Source organism: Brienomyrus brachyistius, chromosome 21 (assembly GCF_023856365.1).
Source record: "Brienomyrus brachyistius isolate T26 chromosome 21, BBRACH_0.4, whole genome shotgun sequence".
Lineage (NCBI taxonomy): Eukaryota > Metazoa > Chordata > Actinopteri > Osteoglossiformes > Mormyridae > Brienomyrus > Brienomyrus brachyistius.
Window position 1 is genome coordinate 16,823,760 of NC_064553.1, and position 21,274 is coordinate 16,845,033.

Consider the following 21,274-nt stretch of genomic DNA (forward strand, 5'->3'; position numbering starts at 1 on the left):
GTCTCGTCTTTACATCCACTTTCCAATAGCTGTGCCTGTATTAACCAAACAATACCGCCGCCTATAGGTTGCGGAGAAAACATTAGTTTCCCTACGTATTGCAGCTTCAAGTGTTGTCTGTAGGCTATAACATGGTGGTAAAGTTGCTTTGTTTGACATTAACATTTGTCACAGTTTGTGCAATAGCTCCCTTGCGTCTACACCCACAAACGGCGTGTAATACAGTATGGAGCATGAAATTCAGTTTGACTTCTTTAATTAATAGTATGACATTTTGAAATTATACATTACGTTAAAGTACTGGCCTCGTTGTCATTTCTAATGTTTACTAGAATGCATGTTAAATAGGTGTTCATCTGAAAACTGTAGATTATTTTATTATTATTATACAAGTATTGTACGCTGCCGTAGTATCCAGAAAGGGGCGGTGGTAGGGTCAGTCATGTTTAACCGAAACTGAGTGTAAGTTAATCGCAAGATGTAGATACTTGAATTTGTCCTTAGCTCCGTTAGGGCGAAAATCACTGCAAAATCTTAATATCCGTGGCGAATTAATGTATTTGTTCTGATGTGAGAGTTCAAATCGTCTCTCGGAAAGTTTTGGCTACGCTGCTATTCGTTGAAAAACTTGAACCTCCCGTTTCTTATTGTGTTGCAACAGCCAGACTTCCTTGTAAAGCCTTGAGCTGGGCGCTGAGCTGGGACATACGGAGCGGGGGCTAGTTTGCAGCCCGGAGCAGCTTTAGTGGACAATGAGCTGGGGAACGGAGCTTTGGGTGAGTTCAACCGAGAACTGGTGTTTTCTTTTTCGTTACTATGGTAGAGCCAGTTACCTGCATGTCAGCTACTGTTCCTATTCCCATATGTGATAATTATGCACTAACACGACAATCATAACCAGGCACATGGACAGGTGTCTACCTGCAGCACCCGAAACTGTGACAGAAAGCCTCTGTTCTTGTCTTCGTTGTGTGAAACATAGCCTACACTTAATTAAATGAGACGCGCCTTTTGGTTTGCTCGACAGCTGTCTTTTAAAAATCGTCTTATGTAAATCCTGTATAGTACCATTTGGGAATTATTTCTTGTAAGAAAGAATGCATTGTGTATTTTCTCATACAACAAACATGACATTACAAAAAATTATTTTTGGCTTTAAATGGTAAATTAATACGTCAAGTAATGAAGTAATGTTTTAAATACAATATTCTGTACTATTTAATGAGCAGCCTACTTAAAATACCCGAAGTAGGTTTCTTATAGTACCAAGGGTTTTTAAAGATACTTTCGCTTTTACTTCTCGATATTTTATATGGGAAAATATCAGTTTTTCCAGATTTATACTTTATAGCAACACAACGTGCAGATTAATCGATCCCAAAGAAAGCACAATACTGTAGCCTATTTATATTATATGATTGTAGGTCGTATCAGAGACACAAAACAAGGAGTGAGTTCAGGGTCCAATCTGCTCTTTTATCTTCGATTTACTTGATGGATCAAGCTTTTCCGAAGTCGCCTGTGTTTTGCCGATGCCATGACTCCTAATCCTGTATTTGAGACACCCGTTTGCATTACATTTGAGGTCCTTTGCAAGCACATAATACCCCTATTTGGGAAAAGCCGCAAAGTTATTTTTAGTGCTGTCAAAAAGTATGTTGTGTGTAGATTTTATGCGCCTACACCCCCAAAGTGGCAAGTCTGCCTAAAAGTTCTGACCCTGGTAAGAAGCTTGGCTGTGTTAAGAGTACCTACTAAAGTTAGCGTACTGCACTGGGCAGTGTCAGGTTAATGAAATTTTTCCTGTATGCCAGGAACCTAGAAGACATGTAGGCCTATGGGCCCCTTTCCATGTGGTCAACAAGGATATATTAGTCTACTAACTAAAAAATAACTGAATGTTTTTATCCGAACCTCCAAATTCCATAATTACTTAAGAGTTTGTAACACTCTGAGGTCTTCATGAAAAAAAATCAAATATAACATTCTCCTTCTTCAATTCTTTCTAAATTGTCGAAGCCTGCTCAACTCACACAGTACACTTTCTGCCTTGCGATGCGTGTTGAGATTTGGCTAACGTTTCCGATGACGTAAAGCTAAACACCGACGTAGTCTAAAAATACAGTTGATTTGTATATATCAAATCGCAACACTCAGCGAGTAATCAGTATCAATTGTCTCGCCTAAAAATAATATTTTTCTTTAAAATTCAGGCTTTTCTTAATAAAGTCATCATCAGTTTGCATTATATTATTTGTAATTGGTAACATTTTCATAATTGCTCAACGCATTAATGTGTTTTAAAAATTAACGAAAAGTTGTCCGGTTTCGCTGAATTTCTGCTAGTCTGGTCGGTTGGTTCCTTTCCCTGTTTCAAAATGATCGTGCAGATAACTGAAGGGGGGAGGGCTAGTTTATTTAGAACAGGTGCTTCAACTTTTAAGCTGCAAGATGCATGCATGGAAGCACAAGCCACGATAAGCTACGTGGACTAATACGACACTAAATAAATTTCGAATTCTGGTTCACTTAAGCTCCGTGTGAATTTTGGTAAAAAAAAAAATGCTGTATAAAAATGTATAAAAACAGCAAGTCTTAACGCCAATTTCCAATACAGTTAAAAGAACATAAAAGAACATATTACATTAAAAGAACATATTTTCAAGTTATAGGCCCACGCCTAATTTAAAAATACAATTTACTCTACGGCAGAATTTAATAAATTAGGCGACGTGACGGCTTATGTGAAAGAGTACAAAACCATAACAGGAAAAACAGTAGAAATTCCTCATATTCAAAGTTACTATTTTTTTCTGCTGTGTCGTTCAGTTTGAGCCTCTAGATGAGACGATTTTGGAATTAGGAATCAGTCCATAACAGGGACACTTCTGTGACTAACAGAACAGCTAGAAAATAAGCTGGTAAGAGGCAAACTTGCGAGGAAGACTCAGCCAAGGTCAGAGGTGATGAGCGACGCAGCCCTTTTAAAATGAATTTTAATAGATAATTTCTTTAAGAATTAAATATATGTAGTAGACAAGGCATTATATGATTTACAGACATTTTAAAAGAAGAAAACAAGAAACTATTTTCGTGGGTCCTGCTATGGTCATTGTTGGTGGAGCTGGAGCCCCCCCAAGCCACTCCCTGGCCCCGCCCCCAGGCTTGGCCCAGTCTTGGCTGACTACTGGAGGGTCCAGCAGGTACTTCTGAAGGCTGATGGACATCCCAGAGCTGAAATACTGCCTCCAGTTTTTTTGGGAAACTCCACATTGTGGCAGACGGTCACATACCAAAGCATGGCATATGCCCGTAGGCGATGGCAGTTATGCCCTAAGCTCCTACTCACTCTTTATCTGAGTCTTAGGTCTATGCTGCACTAAGTGTGTAGGTGAACTACATGCCGTGATCAGGCCTATTGGTGAAATCCTTATGCTGCAGAGGAATCCCTGACCATAATCCTGCTCTCCTACATTATTGCTTTTAATGAAACTAGAGATGTTTCCTGATTTGTGCACGTATCCACATGTATGTAGCGTTTGAGTCATAATGGCGAGAGCAATGAACCCTTTGTACAAACACTGCTTATCTCGCTGATTGGCTGATACTGCCTCGTCGATCTACAAAGGCCACTCGGTGGCTTACCCAGAAAGGGGCGTGGTAATGTCCACACACAGGGTAATGTCATGAAGCAGTTTCTGCTGGGAAAGGAACTGCTGGGTGTCATTGGTGATTTAACAGCGTAGTAGGGAATGCGGAGTTCTGATGCACTATTTGAGTGCTGGATGTAAGAGATAGGCCGGGTTGACCCCCAGTGACCTAGATTGTCTGTCAGTGTCGTGGAAAGAGAGTGTGGTGCACTGGGTTCTTCAGAGTCGCCTTCAGCATGCCGTCAGAGCAGAGCTCTCCTTTCACGCATAACTGAGGCACTACGACACTGCATGACGAAGTCACTGCTCGATATCTCTAAGACGACAGCATTCCAGACATACTAACTTGTCAGATTTTTACACTGTGTCGGGAAATTCCACTTCAAGATGATCGAGACCTTTATGATTATCAGAGCCTTGACATGATAGACTAACACAATGTTTGCAGCAAAGTCTAGATTTAGTTACAGCTCTTAAACACAACGGCAGTCGAATTCAAATCGGCACCTTTATCCAAATTATGCAACCTTATAAAGACGTAAGCATACTGGCGTTCAGCTGAACAAGGGAACAGGAGCTGTTTGGCTCCTGGGATCAAATGCAAGGTCTTTCCACCATCTGCCACACAGTTTTTTGCTACCTGCACATTCTGCAGGGAGTGTGGGGTGATAGAGAGAACAGTTTTGCACATGCAGGTTACAGACCCACACGCTATGCTCCAGGCAGCACGGCAAGGGCGTCTCCAGTTGATGCATTAATTATCAGCAGGGAAGCTGCCTGAGGGCCACACACTGAACACCATCTTGCTTATTTTGAAATTTACAATAAATACAAATACTAGCTAAATTAAAAAGGTTGCCAACCCCAAGAATACCAGGTCTATTAGACCCCGCAGAACCTCTTAACGTAAAGAAAGGTTCTCTTTCTTAAGATATAAACCAATTTTTGGGTTCAGGTTCCTTAATTATGGCATTCAGCCTGATGATTGTTCACACATGGATCATATCCATTGTGGCTTAAGAACCCAGTCGTGGACCAGCTCGAGTTCCTTATGGTCAAAATGCCCAACCAATACCTAACATTATTTATGTCGGGTATATTTATGTTTGGTTTAGATAAAAGACAAGGAATCAAGGCAGTGTAAAACAGGATGGGGGGGACGTCTATAGGGTGTGTACCAAGTTTATCATGCCATTCTGGCGGCTGTAATGATGATCTGTAAGTGCCCATCGCGGCTGAGTGCTCTTCCTGGTAGGACAGCGTATTTCCTCCGCCGTCCTCTGACCATGTTCTCAGATGTTCTTAGCGCATCTACAAGTCTCACCGCTTCTGACCGGTCTGCATTGAAAGAAGATCTGATAGCGAGAAGCTCAAAGCGGAACTGAAGCGTGGATGAGGGCACCTGCTATCGACCGGCCGTTCAGAAGACGCTCACTCTATGTTTCGGCCACGGAAGAACCAGCCGTGCGTTACCTATCCCAGCTACCTCAGCTAGTGCTACAAGGGACCTTGACGGGACCATGGCTAACGTTAGCACCTGCTTCCGTCATCACTACTAACAACTCTGTGGCGGCAGTTTGTGGCAGACAGAGGAAACACGCCTACTGAGAGAGACGTGCCAGAAGAAGTGTCACTCTCCCCCCAGCAGGCATCCTGCTGGCAAACGTAGAGCTGTCACGTGTCTGATGGGTCTGTGTGCTATTCAAACATGTTTTGGCTTTACCTGACTGGTTAGCACATTAGCCTCTCCCCAAAATGGCAGAACGTTAAACATTAAATGTGATTAATGTAGCTCAGACAACAAACACTACACCAAGTCCATATAATGTTAAATTTAGTTTGTTAGTGCTATGGAAATAAGACAAGGGGGGGTTTTTCCGCACTGGCCTATTTATTTTGGTGAAGACCACCAGTATCTCACAGTTCTTGCTGTGTTGGCTAGCTTCCCCTCCACCTCCTTATCCCCACCTGTTCCCACTGGTTTTCCGTGTCCCCTGAGGGGTGTCGCTCACGCCAGCAACTACAATCCCTCCAGGGACGAGACAGGAAACAGAGCATCCTCTCGCAAGGACACACAGAGCCTCTGACTATTTGAGGTGGAGCTAATAAAGATGACTGTGGTCTGAGCAGAATGAGGAAATCCGCTGAGACTGACCACGCTGACCGGGAGTGAAAGCCAGTCATGACAACTGACTGAAACTGAAACCCCTTGTGAATATGAGGGTCTGAGAGCAGACCAGATATCTAACCATTTTTAGCAACTGTTATCAGAAAGAGCTATTACTACTCATTTGCATAAACTGATAATGTTCAGGCTTCTCTTTCAGGAAGGCAGAAGCAGAACGCCGAGTTTGACCTGTCTTATTTTGGCATTCCTCAGGACCAATTTGACAATTTGGAAAAGCACACACAATGGGGCATCGAGTTCCTGGAGAAGTATTCAAAGTTTGTGAAGGAGCGGATAGAGGTGGAACAGACGTACGCCAAACTCCTCAGGTAACTCGCCATCTGGGTCAAATCATACACCAACACAACATCAGAAGCTTCCGGATCCTCCTCCCTGGTTTCAGTAAATAAAAGCTAAATTGATAACCAAATCTAATAAGAAACGAATGTAGGAATTTATAATTAATTGCACATATTTCTCTCTGTTCCTAAGGTCCTCACCAGCTTTCTAACATTTTTATTGCACTGCGTATCCAGACTTTTCTGCCAGACATAAATTCTGTATTTTTCCATAAGCAGACTCGGCGTAATGTAATATCCGGTGGTCCTTTGTATGCATCACATTACACTTAATCAGGCCTCTCAGTTACTGACACTGGGTCTTAATGATGCCTCATTCCTTCCAACCATGCTAAGATATGTTCTGGTTCTGCTCTCAGGAACCTGGCGAGGAAGTACTCTCCCAAACGTGGCAAAGAGGAAGAGTCCAGGTACTACAAGGTCCATCTGGAGTCTAAGAGAAGCTTGTGGTGTGACTGAAAGGGGAAATGCACTTGTGTCTTTCAGCTGGGCAATTAATGTGCACTGCTGAAAGACGCTAATGTGCTGACAGCCATGTAAACTATACATGTGTGACTTTGGGTAGTTAAATCTCAAAGTATACACTGAATCCATTGGATTACATTGCAGCACTATCAAGCAATGAAACAGCTGAATAAATTTGCTATGGCATGACTGGACACAGGCTATCCCTTTGTGATTTCCGTCTTTCCAGAGGGTGTCAAAAAGTCTGCAGTCTTGCAAAGAAGAAACAGGATTTTTTTACTAAGTTCCATGTTAGTCTTGCCCAGAGGCCATCTTGAAAGGCCACTCATCTATAGGTCATTATTCAGAAACCAGGCCCCAGAGCCTTGGTCATCCTGCTAATCTCTCCTTCACCCCCCCCAACTGAACGCCCACCCTGGCAGGTTTTCAGTCTGCCTGTCGTTTAACACGGTCCTGAACGAGCTGAACAGCTACGGTATGCAGCGGGAGGTCATGGTCGAGGAGATGAGCGAGAAGGTGCAAGGGGAGCTGCTGAAGTTCTCTCAGGAGCTGAGATCGGAGAGGAAGCGCGTGAGTTTCCCACTCACACTCACGCTGCACCATGAATCACATGCGATGTTATTTTGAAGAGCCAGTGACTTAATTATTTTTATATATTTATTTTGATGAAAGTATTATTACCAGGCTCTCTTTAACCTAGTATTATTACGGGTATTTTATCTCCTAAACACAGGCAGAATCAACTAAATTAGGTATCGTGCTAAAGTGGAAGAATGGGTACTGAACCAGGGGGTGGATATATTAAATCTGAACTATTTGGTCTATTCCTGCATCTTCATCCAAGTGATTTCACCGCCCCCCCCGTATCACATGGTTCTGTCCGCATTTGTGGCCAAGCTGGTTCCCACAAACCATGATCCATTACCTCGTCCATCTTCTCTTAATCCTATTTTATTCCTTTGCAGCACTTCCAAGACGTACGGAAGGCAACGCAGCACCTCGAGCAGTACCTGAAAATTATGGACAACGTAAGCACATTCTGTGGCCCAACGGCTCCGCCCTGCTGACCTTCCAGTTCCCTGCATACCCCTGTACCATTTAGAGCAGTGTTTCCCAACCAGGACCTCGGCGACCCCCAGACAGTCCTTGTGAACTGTCTGGCAGAGAGCTGGGAAGCGGCAAAGTTGTGGACCCAAGGAATGGCTTGGGAGACACTGATTTAGAGGAATTTATCACACTGTGATGATTGCTCATGGGAGTTTTCTTACACAGAAATATTCTGAGAGCAGAAGGAAAATGATTGGTTGAGAGAGATAACCAATCAGATTGTAGAGGAGGTGGGTCCGAGCAACTAGAGGAGGCGGGACCAACCAATTGATCCCACTTGGTCCCACCTCCTCTACATCAACTCCCATAAGTGTCTTGATTTGTATAGCTGGGGGTTTTCACTCTACGTCAATTTCCACAATCAAAAAAACTCCCTTTTCAGAAATACCTGACGTAGTACTTCTGTATTCTTACTCGGCTCTTTTCTGGTGTGTGTGTGTGTGTGTGTGATTAAAAAAAAATAAAAAATTCTGCACTTCTCAACGGAGTTCTCAGACAGATGGTATTCATAGCTTGGGTCCTTATTGAGCTAGCATCGGAAATTCATCGCAGAGTCTCAAAGCACTTATGTAAGTCGCTCTGGCTAAGGGCGTCTGCCAAATCCTGTAAATGTAAATGTAAAAATAATAACCACTAATAATTAAGTATAAACTAACGCTGTCTAACTGATCAGGACAGGTCACTGGATTCCTGCTGTGGTGTCTCTCTCTAGTACTAAGGCTAGACGGGGTTTTCCTTCTGGTTCAGGATGTTTGCTTCTGGTTATTTTACAGAGCAAGAAGAGGTTTGAGCGGGAGTGGAAGGAAGCAGAGAAGTTACAGATGAACTTGGAGAAACTGGAACATGATAGCAACACCACCAAGCTGGATGTGGACAAGGTCGGGCCATGGGCTAATTGTGGTCAAACTTAGCCTATTGTGGTCAAACTTAGCCTATTGTGGTCAAGCTCAACTTATGGTGGTCAAATGCAACTTATTGTAGTCAACCTCAGCTTCGTGTTAGTTCATCTTAGTGTGGTCAAATGCAGCATATTGTGGTCAACTTCAGCTTAGTGTTGACAAATTCAGTTTAGTGTGGTCAAAAGCAAGTTAGTGTGGTCAAACTCAAATAAGTGTAAACAAATTCAGCTAATGTGGACAAATGAAACTTAGTAGGAACAAACAATTTACAGTAGTCAAACTAAGCTTGTTAATATACTAAGTTATTTTTAGCTTTAATTCACTGATGACTGATTTGCCTGATATGTTACATCGATTAATTTAAATTGATCTTACAAAACATTCCAAGTCACACCCAAGGCTGCCCTGATCACCTGTCTGTCTGCCTCTCGTCTGCACCTGGAACAGAAACCAGTCAGCCACTGATGTGGATATTAACTTTGCCCTTTACCCTTTGAAGGCGAAGACTCAGCTCAACGCGCGCCTCCATGTGGTGGAGGAGAGCAAGAATGAGTATGCCTCCCAGCTCCAGAACTTCAACCAAGAGCAGAGGAAGCACTTCACCGTGTCGCTCCCTCAGATCTACAAGGTAAGACGAATCCCTGTTGAGGTAACATGCCTTTGACATCAAACCGATGTGAAGAAGACATAGCGGCTGAGCAAGCGTCCATCTGTGATTGAAGGGCCTGCAGGATCTGGATGAGAAGCGTTCGCTGACTATTGGGGAGAGCTACAAAGCTCTGGCAGGAGTGGAACAACAGATCTCCCCCATTATCTCCAAATGCCTAGAAGGCATGGTGGACGCCGGAAATTCAGTGGACGTAAAGAAGGTGAGCATGGACAGCTGGTGTCCTGAAGACCACACAGGTGGGAAATTCGAATCACAATGGCGTGAGAGGTTTAGTAATACATGACATGGTGAAAGAACGCAGCACAATACTTAGAAATTACGATGTTTTAGATAGGCCTGGTTCCGAATGGTCTTACTCACCAACTGTAGGATTCAGCCGTGGTGGTGGAAATGTACAAGTCTGGCTTGGAGGCTCCAGGAGACTACCCGTTTGAAGACTTCACTCAGGGCACAACACGGCCCCGGGGATGGACGGGCTCTGACTGCAGCCCAGCAGTCCCCAAGATGGACGGTGTGACATCAGATGGCAAACAGATAATGGGCAAGACCAAGAACAAACTGTGGCTCTTCGGGAAGAAACCAATGAAGAACTCGGTATGAGTAACACAGAAAAACTCGCGCCAGAGAATCCCTGCGATCTCGACACACAAAACAGACATGCATGGCAGAATCTCTGTACAATCAATCTTTAAATATTAAGTCAAGCGTACAGTTACATAATTTCCCTTTACTTCACAGACAGAAGACTATAACAACCTTCCTCCAGAGCAAAGACGTAGGAAGCTCCAGCAGAGGGTCTGCGAGCTAAAGAAGGAGCTTCAAAAAGAGCTGGACCAGAGGTAGCTTGTGACAGAAGCTGATGCTAATCTGAGTTATAAGTTTGTTTGGAATCAACCAACCAATCAGGATCGGCTTTGGTACAGACATAAGTTACGATTGGTCTAGTCAAGGGAGCCACACATAAGTGGCAGGTTTTAAAGTGTCTTTAAAGCACAGGCAAAGCACAGATTTTCCAGTTGAATAAATGTGTTTTGAAAAGCATTACATGGCTATAGATAAAGGCCTTCATATGGTTCTCCTTGCAAATATAATATTCTTCCATGTTCGTTCTTTTTCTTCTTAAATGAATGCTTATCTTGTCTGCAGGGATGGTATGATCAAGATGAAAGACTTGTATGAGAAGAACCCGCATCTCGGAGACAGTACATTAATACAGACAAGCATGTCCGAGAATTCAGCCACCATCGAACGGCTGCAGACCGAGCTTGCCAGGATAGAGGTACCTCGTCTACTACATATGCATGTAAGGTCTAATGTTCATTCTAGAGCAGTGTTTCCCAAACTGGTCCTCAGGCCTCCGAAACAGTCAAGTACACGTTTCTCCTCTTGGAGCTGTGAGGGAGCAAAAACATGGACCAGCTAGGGATCCCTGAGGACCGGGTTAGGAGACACTGGTCTAGGGTATGTTGGCATGCCGGTACTGGCAAGAAGAACATGACTATGGTCCTTCTGATTTCTGACATTCTGAAACACCTAGAGCTCTTGTATCTTCTTAAAGTTGGCTGGGTGTGAGACCTAAATAAATATTTTAGCTGGAAACAGTTTGGTGCCTGTTTTTTGCAGTCATGTTGTGGCAGTTACCACGGGTGACATGGAGGATGTGATAAGCTGTAACGACATGGTTTTGCGGCATGCCTGTGACACTGATGCCATTTTTTAAAACCATTTAAACCATTTTTTGTAATGAATTTTTATGAATTTCAGTGTGAATTTCAGTGTGAAATCACTGCAAGTGGAAGCTGATGACGATACTGGTGAATATTTTTGCATGTCTGTGTCAGAGCTTGCTGCTGGAGACGAAGGGGGGGCAGAGCAGTCCAGGGGGAACAAACCACAATTCAGACGACTGCCACCCAGTAGGGAGGTGAGAGGGTCACGGGGGCCACGCCAGTGGGGGTGTGAACCTGACTCCATGCTTCATCAGAGGACAGAACACACAAATATACAGCACAGTGTGAAAGTCTTAGGCAGTCACAGAAATAATGTTCAGAATGATCTTCCTGTTGGTGTAAAATTATAATATTACATTCAGCTTAGCCATTTTGACACCTGTCCTAGTCATTGCAGCAACCATCCAAAACACCCATGTACTTTTTTGACTTGATCACTACCACCCCCCTACAAAAATGTTGCGATTAAGGTATGGCTGATCAATACTTCATTGACTTTTGTCAACTAAATAAATTCATTAAATAATTGAGCTAGTGCTGAAATTTATTAAGCACACGGAATGGCTGGGGTGCCCCTGCGGAGAGGTTTGGGAACTGAAGCGGTGTTCATCTCGCCATCCAGCACGATATCAGCAACATTTTGGAGAACAGAAGGAATTATTGTTTCATTATTGTGAATTTTTGTATTACTGTTGACCTGCATGTGTTGGATTGTGTTTGTATCTGGGAAAACCCCCTATTTCAAAGGAAAGGTGGATCAAATCAATATAACCAATTGTGGTCAGTCCTAAGACTGAAATATACCTCAGATTCCTTTCAGTGAGGAGTCTCATGAAGGTCAATGACCCGCAGCATGAAATTCTCTGCTCTGTAGGAGTTTGCAGCAGGGGCGTCATTAGGCATATTTTAGGGGGGCTTTAGCCCCCCAGTAAAGACTCGGCCTCCCCATCCATTCATCTCTAGCTGCGCCCCTGATGTGCACATATTTCCTGCAGAATCACTGTTGTGATCATCACACTTCCCTCTCTGCACCCAGTCCTGAAGACGCCATGTATGAGGACCTGGCAGGTGTCTCCCAGGAATTTGATGACGACGAGTTTGAAAACGACGATGACGTCCCCAGTCATTCGCTGTCCTATGGCTGCGTCAAAGCTCTCTACCCTTTTGACGGTAATGTGAGGCGTAGCTGTCCGATATTCAAACTCTCGGAATACATTATTAACAAAATGAACAGATTTCTAAGAAATGTATAAAAAAAAAAAACAAACGGCAATGAGGGTGGTGATGACAAATATGCAAATGACCCAGAGTTTACAGAGGGTTTATATATCATAATTAGCAGCTGTTGAGTAGCCCAATGGATTGTGGGTAGGAACCATACCTGAAACCTGTAATAATGGTCACGGTGCCTAGCAGTATATATGAACACCCTGCTCGCCAGTATACCGGTGATCACAACCCTACGTCACTGTCCCTCTCCTTTCCCTATAGGGAAGGATGAAGGTTCACTGGTCATACATGCAAATGAGGTACTGAACATCATTGAGAAGGACAACGGTGATGGCTGGACGCGTGTGCGCAACCAGAGAGGCAAGGCGGGCTATGTGCCTACGTCATACCTGGAGAGCACAGGTGGGACTGATTCAAGTCTGAGCTATAAGTGTGTTTGAAATCAATCAACCAATCATTGATCATCATAGGAATCAATCAACCAATCATTAATCATTATAGGAATCAATCAACCAATCGGCATTTGGCTTTGACACAGTCATGATGAGTCTAGTCATGGAAAGCACGTGTATTTGTTCGGCTTACCATCCGTTAAGTGTTATTAAGCAGGTACGAAATGTTAAGCATAACCATAAAATTGGGATGGTCAAAATTTTTGCATGTATCACTTGAACTGTAAATAAACCATATCAAACATGAGTATTGCTAGTTGTTTTATCTTTGCGAGTAGGCGACTGAATGAATAAATTTATTGTTTTACTGTTTGTATAACTGTGCAGTGCAAGCTCTGGTAAACCTCCCCCGTTAAGAACCAATGACGCAAAGAAATCCTGACTAACCGGGTCGTTCACTCTCTTGGCTCGTCATTATGTTCGGGCGCCAGCAGGCTGATTCAGTGCTTAGTAATGCTTTTTTCTGGGGTGCACTCCCTCTGGAGCAGCTCACGAACCTGTTTCATTTTTTATACTGTCTTTTTTTGTAAAAAGGCTTCATTTTACTGGAACCAGGGAAACGAAAGCATATCAGTCATAAGCTGTGTCTAAAAACATTATTGACATTAATATTCCTGTCTCTTTCCCTGGATAACAGGTGCCTGAGTGAACTGGACGCCCAGACGCCTCACTTCCAGAGCAGTGTTGATGGACAATACATGCCATTTTGAGAAGTGTTAGGTGTAGGATAAGACTCTTCTGCATTGACATTATCTGTCATTGGCATCCTTCCATCCCATTTGAAAACTGGCATTCCATAATATTATTAATTCAACAAACAGCTCCATATGCCACGCTGTCAAAGGTCTCAGTAACACAGGGCTTTATAACCTTCCACATCTTGCCCTTCTCAGTCAATAATTACTGCTGTGAGCTTTGTGGAGCCACACAGGAGAGCAGGACAATTCAGAAGCAGGAAGGAGATGGAGATGACTATGGAATGGCACATCAAGGTCACCTGGGCAACTCTGCAAGCCTTACCTTTGCAAATAACACAATATCAATATCCTTCTATAAATCGTGATTTAAACCACACAGATAATTTGTCTCATACTGAATCCATGGACTGAGTTGCTGCTGTACTTGGCATGAGCTGGGAATGCCAGGTGCCTCATTACTTCACCGCCTTTACGTAACTGATACTTAGATAAGCTTCCAAGTTGTTCCCACTTTGGTAATTATTTAGGGCTGAAGGTACAATACTGGTTAATGGCCACCAGGGGGTATCATGCAGCCATATCAATAGATACTTTCAAAGTGGTGGGCTTCTCTTCATTGTGGACTCATTCAGCAGAGACGGCAAGCATCTTGTGAAATTTTCACAAAACACATCTCTGGGTTTTGAGGACTGTAATGATGTCATTCGGGCTTATATAATAATTTGGGCTGGCGTGTGGTGTGTCTGTAATGCAGGAGTGTTGGCACTGAAAAGGACGACTTGGGCCAAGTTGTCGATGTGTTTAAAGCCTAAAATGTAAATCATATACAGCTGGTGTCAAGACATTTTAAAAATCAGTCTCCAGAGTGTTTTATATGTAAATTATTTTATGATGGAAAGAGATGTTGCCTTAAACAGCACTATCCTTATAGATTTAACCAAACTAAATGAAGCTTCTATTTCTGTAATAAATTAAACTAGAATCAAAAAACTAAAATGAGAGTTTCTCATTAAAAGCTGATCACTGCAGGTGTTTTCCTTATTACCATTGCCTGTTTCTGTTTGCATTTAAAGTACTATTCACAACCTATAAATAAAGGAATTATTGGGGAAAACTGCCAGTCGTCATAATACAATCTTGTTCCTTCTGTCTTACTGCACATAAATGTTGCCAGTGCAAAAGCAGTGCTCAGTTACTTACAGTGGGTCCTTACAGAAACCTGCCTGTGTGTTATTGAGCGTTTAAGCAGGTGTGCTGGCTACTAAAGTGCTTTTCCTTGCACATGTTAATACTGATATAACTTGTAATTTATATGTTAAATTGCACCTTAACTCTCATCAGCAGAAGTGGTCTGAAGCTAGATATGGTAAATTATATCATTACAAGCTTATTTTGCTTGCTTGATGAATCCAGGTTTCACTAACATTTATTACATACAGACAGAAAAAGAAACTGGCAGTATTTTCTAGGAAATTGCAATGAAATTACATCAACGTGCAAATAAAACTGAAATAGGAAGATGTAAGAGAAGGGGGGGGCTACAGGAGCTGATCCGTGGAAACAACCTTTAACTGGCCTAATAAATGATCAGTAGACAAGATGATCCAAGGTTAGGACCTCAGAGGCCTTTCCCTTTAGCAGACTCCCAGAGTGGCATTCAGAACATGCTGACAACTCGGCCAGCCTCCCCTTATCAGCACAAACAGACACACTGAAAAGCCGCAGGAATCCAAACGACAGCCCTTTAAGGAAGACCCTCGGAAACCCTTCTGCATTACGGGGAGGGCTCTGTATTTAAGTATTCTCCCTGTAATTTCCAGGGGAAAGAGTCTAAAGTTAAAAATCAGCAGAAAGCTGAAGCCTTCTGCTGTAGGTGACCGGGCCTCCACCCTTGAACCAAATCACTGCATGGATGATCTTTTGGATCACTGAATGCCTCCAGAGCATCATTTGGCTTCATCATGCTGCTTGCTGGAACATGTTCTGCTCAGAATATTACTTCATATAATTCCGTGGTGGTACATCACATAGATTTGGCTCAAAAAAATAACCTGCACAAAACTAAACCATATCTTAGTTTTAAGTAAAACTAGTTTTAGTAAAACTAAGTATCTTATCCTGTACGCACTCAAAATAAAGATGCACCGAAACCATGAGGAATGGTCTGTTGGCTGACCAAACTAACACCATAAATTCAGGTACTGCCCCCAAATTAAAAGCTTTCTCTGTAGGACTAACATGTCGTATTGGGTAAGGGGTGCTTTAATGTATGGGGTCACCCGGGCTGAAGTCTAGGGATCTCTGCAAAATGGGGCCTCAGCCAGCCTTTCTTATGGGTGACATGGACAGCCCCCCAGGGCAGCAGGGGGCATTGAAGGAAGGGGCTGCCCAGGGCCCCCCCGCTCACCAAATTTAATCATGAGGGACTCCTACTTAAACTCTAAAACTACATTATTGCAAATTGTAGAGGGATCTCTGACCATGTTAAAAAATGATTTCTGCACGACTCACAACCTAAAGATGCTTGGCTACATATTACTAATTCTTCAGCATCATGCTAATGGAAAATCTCTGCCCTGTCTAGGCATCAGCTCACTCAAATTCTCATTCATCCCAAAGATGAAAAGTTCAACATGATAAGTTAAGGGGGATTTATAACCAGCTTTTAATTAGGTAGAAATTAAATGTGGGGAGCAGAGCAAGCAATAAATGCAATTAAACAATAAACGAACACAGAGCAGCTGAAAATTTGTGACAATTTAAAAAAATAAAAATCTAATTAAATAAAAGCCAGATTAAGACTATTTACACAGCAACGATTTACACAGCATGCTAATCCTCCAGCCCCCAACACAGCAAAACAAACACACTAGTTAAAACTACAAACCTGCTTCACAACGTCATTCAGGGCAGTTATATAGAAAAAACATTAATTAACCTAAATGAGGCTGATGATTACTTACTTATCATGGGAATCTGATGATCAGGGGCCCGAGGCGTGCCTGAAGCCCCCTCAGTAGATTTCGGTGAGGGGTCACGAAGGGGGGTTCCCATCTGTAGATCTCTCCAATGGGGCCCTAGGCCGCTGTCTAGTTTGCCTATTCCTAGATCTGCCCCCCCCCAAGTTATAAACATATTGAAGGACCAAATGTTAGGCCAATGTATCTGATACTGTTAAGCCTTGATTTCCTTATTTAGGGATTTACCACGTGTTTACCTCGTTACGACTACAATGCGTATTACTGCAATAGTTTCTATATTATTCATCAATATGCTTATCAGGCCATAAACACGAGTGACCCGGTGCCAGGTGCCGATGACGTATATTTACCACACATGACAGGCAAGTCTCCAGCAATGCCCAGAGCCAAAGGGCGTGAGGTCAGCTTGGAGAAGTTGCTCCTTCCATTGTTTGTATGTAGCACAATTTTCCTACAACATGCTTTAGAAATCATTAGACATTAGTTTTGAAAAAATAACCATTTTGATATAAATGCTTATATCCACATACATACCTGCACACACACACACACACACACACACACACTGAGGGGTTGGAAAAGGAAACCTAAACACCTGGTTTTACACCACAATAACTTATTAGCATGGTGTACCTGTAGGGCCTCCTTTTGCAGTCAATATAGCATCAGGTCATCTTGGGAATGACAGATACAAGTCCTGCACAGTGGCCAGAGGGATTTTGACACATTCCTCTTGCAGAACAGCGGCCAGGACGCTACGTGATGCTGGTGGAGGGAAATGTTTCCTGATTTTCTCCTCCAAAGCACCCGAAAGTGGCTCAGTAATGTTTAGATCTGGTGATTGTGCAGGCCATGGGGATATGTTAAACTTCACTTGCATGTTCATCAAACCACTGTTACCAGTCTTGCTGTTTGTATTAATGTGTTATCGTCCTGATATGTGGTACCACCTTTAGAATACAATGCTTGAACCACTGGGTAAACATGGTCCTCCAGAGTGGTTTGGTAGTCCTTGGCAATGATATACCCATCTGGATCAAGTAGTGGGCCTAATGAATGCCATGATATTGCAGCCCAAACCATGACTGATCCACCCGCTGCTGCACTCTGGGTACGCAGCAGTCTTAGTGGTAAAGCCTCTTTGGGGTTTCTCCACACCGTAAATCTCCTGGATGTGGTAAAGTCAGAAAAGGTGGACTCATCAGAGAACAATACACGTTTCACATAGTCCACAGTCCAAGACTTGCACTACTGACACCATTGATGCCAACATTTGTCATTGGGACGAGTGACCAAAGGTTTGGCTATAGCAGCCTGATCAAGAATATTGACCCTGTGGAGCTCCTGACGAACAGTTTTGGTGGAAACGGGAAAGTTGAGATGCACATTTAATTCCGCAGTGAGGTGGGCAGCTGTGGTTTTATGTTTTTGGATACAATCCTGGTTAGTACCTGGACATTCCTTTCAGACAGCTTCCACTATCATCCACAGTTACTCCTGGTGGATGTGGTCCTTCCTTTGTGGCGGTATGCTGACATCACCCTGGATACCGTCATTCTTGACACCACAAAGACTTGCTGTCCTGGTCACAGATGTGCCATTGAGACACGCACCAACAACCTGCCCTTTTTTGAACTCTGATATGTCTCCCATTATGGATTACAATGTTTTATGTACAGCTGTGCTATTGCTCTGCTAATTCAATATTCACACTCTGGTCTTACTGATGGAATGTGCAATAAGTGAAGATTGTCCACCAGGTGTGAAATACTGGCATATATAGGTGTGAAAGCTAAAATACTATTGACCAGGTGTTTCAATTTCATTGTCCAATTCCAGTATATAAAGTGCTCAAAAATATTAAAGGAACATTTTTAAATCAGAGTACAGCATCAAGTCTATTAAACTTCTGGGATATTGATCTGGTCAGTTAAGTAGGAGAGGGGGTTGTTAATCAGTTTCAGCTGCTTTGGTGTTAATGAAATGAACAACAGGTTCACTAGAGGGGCAACAATGAGACGACCCCCAAAACAGGAATGGTTTAACAGGTGGAGGCCACTGACATTCTCCCCTCATTTTTTCTGATTGTTTTTCACTAGTTTTGCATTTGGCAACGGTCAGTGTCACTACTGTTAGCATGAGGCGATACCTGGACCCTACAGAGGTTGCACAGGTAGTCCAACTCCTCCAGGATGGCGCATCAATACGTGCCTTTGCCAGAAGGTTTGCTGTGTCTCCCAGCACAGTGTTACCAGTCAAGGGCATGGAGGAGATTGCAGGAGACCAGTGCAGATACTCAAGGAGAGCTGGACAGGGCCGTAGAAGGTCCTTAACCCATCAGCAGGACCGGTATCTGCTCCGTTGTGCAAGGAGGAGCAGGATGAGCACTGCCAGAGCCCTACAACATGACCTCCAGCAGGCCACTGGTGTGAATGTCTGTGACAGAACAATCAGAAACAGACTTCATGAGGGTGACCTGAGGGCCTGACGTCCTCTAATAGGCCCTGTGCTCACTGCCCAGCACCATGGAGCTCGATTGGCATTTGCCATAGAATACCAGAATCGGCAGGTCCGCCACTGGCACCCTGTGCTTTTCACAGATGAGAGCAGGTTCACCCTGAGCACATGTGACAGACGTGGGAAATTATAACCTGTATACCAGATGCCCAGGTATCACACAACTGTCAATACAAAAATATACAATGATCAGCAAACACATCACTGGAACAGGATCCACGCCTGTTTCTGTAGCCAAAAGCTGGACATTGTGCAGGATTGCTTCACCTTCTCCAATACGGGGGTCAAATTATTGCATTTGCAGTCACCTGAAACCAGGTCTAGCAAATATACATTATTGGCAGAGGCATTATCAAACTCGTTTATTTTCTTGAAGCAGACGGTATTCACTGCTAACATGTCAGGTCAGGTCAGGTTGGGGAAGATGATGCAGTGCATTGCCACCACACGGTGAAACTACTTGGTCTCCCAGTTGGCGATCCCCCAGGCAGATACACAGTCCAGTCCCACCCTCTGGAAATGGCCATCCATCTGCCGCAGCCAGGTGTTACGTGGGTGTCCCCTTGGCCTGGTCCAGCCACTTGGGACCACAGAAATGAGGATCCTGTGAGATGGATCACCCTCAGGGAAACGCGCCACATGGCCTTAGTGCTGTAATTGACGCTCCCTTACAATGCAGGTAATGTGCCGGGGAGATACCACAAAGTCTCAGGATGTCCCACAGGGCAACTTCATCAACTGTGTCAAATGCTTTAAGAAAATCGACAAAGGCTGCAAAGAACCTATGCCAATATTCGCGCTTGCGCTCAATGAGAACCCTCAGTGCAAGGATACGGTCAATAGTAGACTTCTAAGGCATAAAACCAGACTGCGCCGGTCGCTGACAGACAAGCAAGTGATCACGGATCCTGTTAAGGATGATCCTAGCAAGGACCTTGCTCAGCACTGAAAGCAGTGTTACCGCTATCCAGGCGATCACCCTTCCCTTTCCAGATAGGGACTACAAGTCCTGTTTTCCAGTCAGTTGGGATGACACCTGACTCCCAAATGGAAGTAAAGATTGCCTGCAATGGCAGGAGGACAGCCTGACCACCAGCCTGGAGAAGTTCACCCTGAATGCCACAGATCCCTGTGGCCTCCCCTGCTGATTCACCACTCATGCAATCTCAGTGAGATTGGGTGGTTCACAGCTGATCGGAGGATCAGCTTTGAGAAGCGTGGACCCAGACATGTCCAACATCCCTGGACGGTCAGCTTTAAACTACTTCTCAAAGTAGCTGTCCCAGCGGATCACAACTACAATGCCATCCATATAGACCGTTCCATCACTCGCCCTGATTGCAAGTCTCTGAGGAACAGATTCAGATGCGCGTAATGCTTTGATTCCTCCGTAAGCAGGACGTGGGTCACTAGACCACAGATGGTATGTCACTTGCTCACAGATTCGTCTAACAAACGCCTCCTTGTCTGTCCTCAGAGCCATCACAGCCATCCTTCTCAGTTCCCTGGACAGACTGGAGTTGCCACCAAGTAGTGCGCTGCAACTCATCTCGATCATATCCAAGGTGTCCTATGAGATTGCAACACCAACACAACCCCTGGCAACCTTCAGAGTCTTATCACGTCTGCCACATCACATTAGAGTCAGCAGTCGCACCTGGTCTGCAGGTTCCTCACACAAACTGCGCATAAACTCAACAGTCTGATCTTGGAGTCTAGCTAAATCCACCCTCATAGTCCTAGTAGGTGTAACCTACTGGATCTAAGCTGAATCTTCAGAGTAGCAACAAGTCTGTGATCAGAATTCACAAACTGGGCACTTCTGTAGACCCTGCAGTTCTGCAGGAGCCTCCAGCGTCTGCCCACGAGGATGTGATCGATCTCCAGTATTAGAGTAACAAGGCCAACGATGTGGCTCAGGGCTTTGGAACCAGGATTCAGCAACCTGCAGCCTCTGACCTTTTACCTGAAGGTCTTTCCATTACCTGAAGGGTAGATCCTGTTTAACAAATCTGTTGGAGTTTTTTGAGGAAGCTACTCAGGAAGTTGATGATAAGAAGGCCTATGATGTCATCTACTTAGATTTCCAAAAGGCTTTTGATGTTGTCCCCCACAAGAGGCTCCTGCTTAAACTCAAAGCGACAGGTATTTTAGGTACCGTAGCGACCTGGATTGATAACTGGTTAACAGATAGGAAACAGCGAGTAGTTATAAGAGGCACAATGTCACAGTGGGCTTGCGTTCATAGTGGGGTACCGCAGGGTTCGATTTTAGGACCACTATTGTTCCTAGTTTACATAAATGATATGGATACCAATATATACAGTAAACTGGTGAAATTTGCAGATG

At 43.8% G+C, this 21,274-nt stretch overlaps 1 protein-coding gene across 1 annotated transcript; it reads left to right on the forward strand.

Annotated features, from left to right (window-relative positions):
* The first annotated feature begins 482 nt into the window (after positions 1-482).
* Positions 483-14,543, forward strand: LOC125716337 (formin-binding protein 1-like). The gene is made up of 15 exons (XM_048988513.1): positions 483-776; positions 6,031-6,146; positions 6,536-6,586; positions 7,064-7,211; positions 7,607-7,669; positions 8,522-8,626; positions 9,147-9,275; positions 9,370-9,516; positions 9,687-9,911; positions 10,056-10,156; positions 10,464-10,596; positions 11,159-11,241; positions 12,084-12,217; positions 12,539-12,679; positions 13,367-14,543. Exons 1-15 carry the CDS (start codon positions 753-755, stop codon positions 13,372-13,374), a joined length of 1,608 nt encoding a protein of 535 aa, XP_048844470.1. The 5' UTR covers positions 483-752; the 3' UTR covers positions 13,375-14,543.
* The last annotated feature ends 6,731 nt before the right edge of the window (positions 14,544-21,274 follow it).

What these genes read in the sequence shown, in the direction of transcription:
- LOC125716337 (XM_048988513.1), top strand. Translation starts at nt 753, where the DNA reads ATGAGCTGGGGAACGGAGCTTTGG. An exon ending in GACTGCCACCCAGTAGGGAG is followed by an intron (nt 11,242 to 12,083) that starts GTGAGAGGGTCA and finishes CTCTGCACCCAG; the next exon opens with TCCTGAAGACGCCATGTATG. An exon ending in AGCTCTCTACCCTTTTGACG is followed by an intron (nt 12,218 to 12,538) that starts GTAATGTGAGGC and finishes CTTTCCCTATAG; the next exon opens with GGAAGGATGAAGGTTCACTG.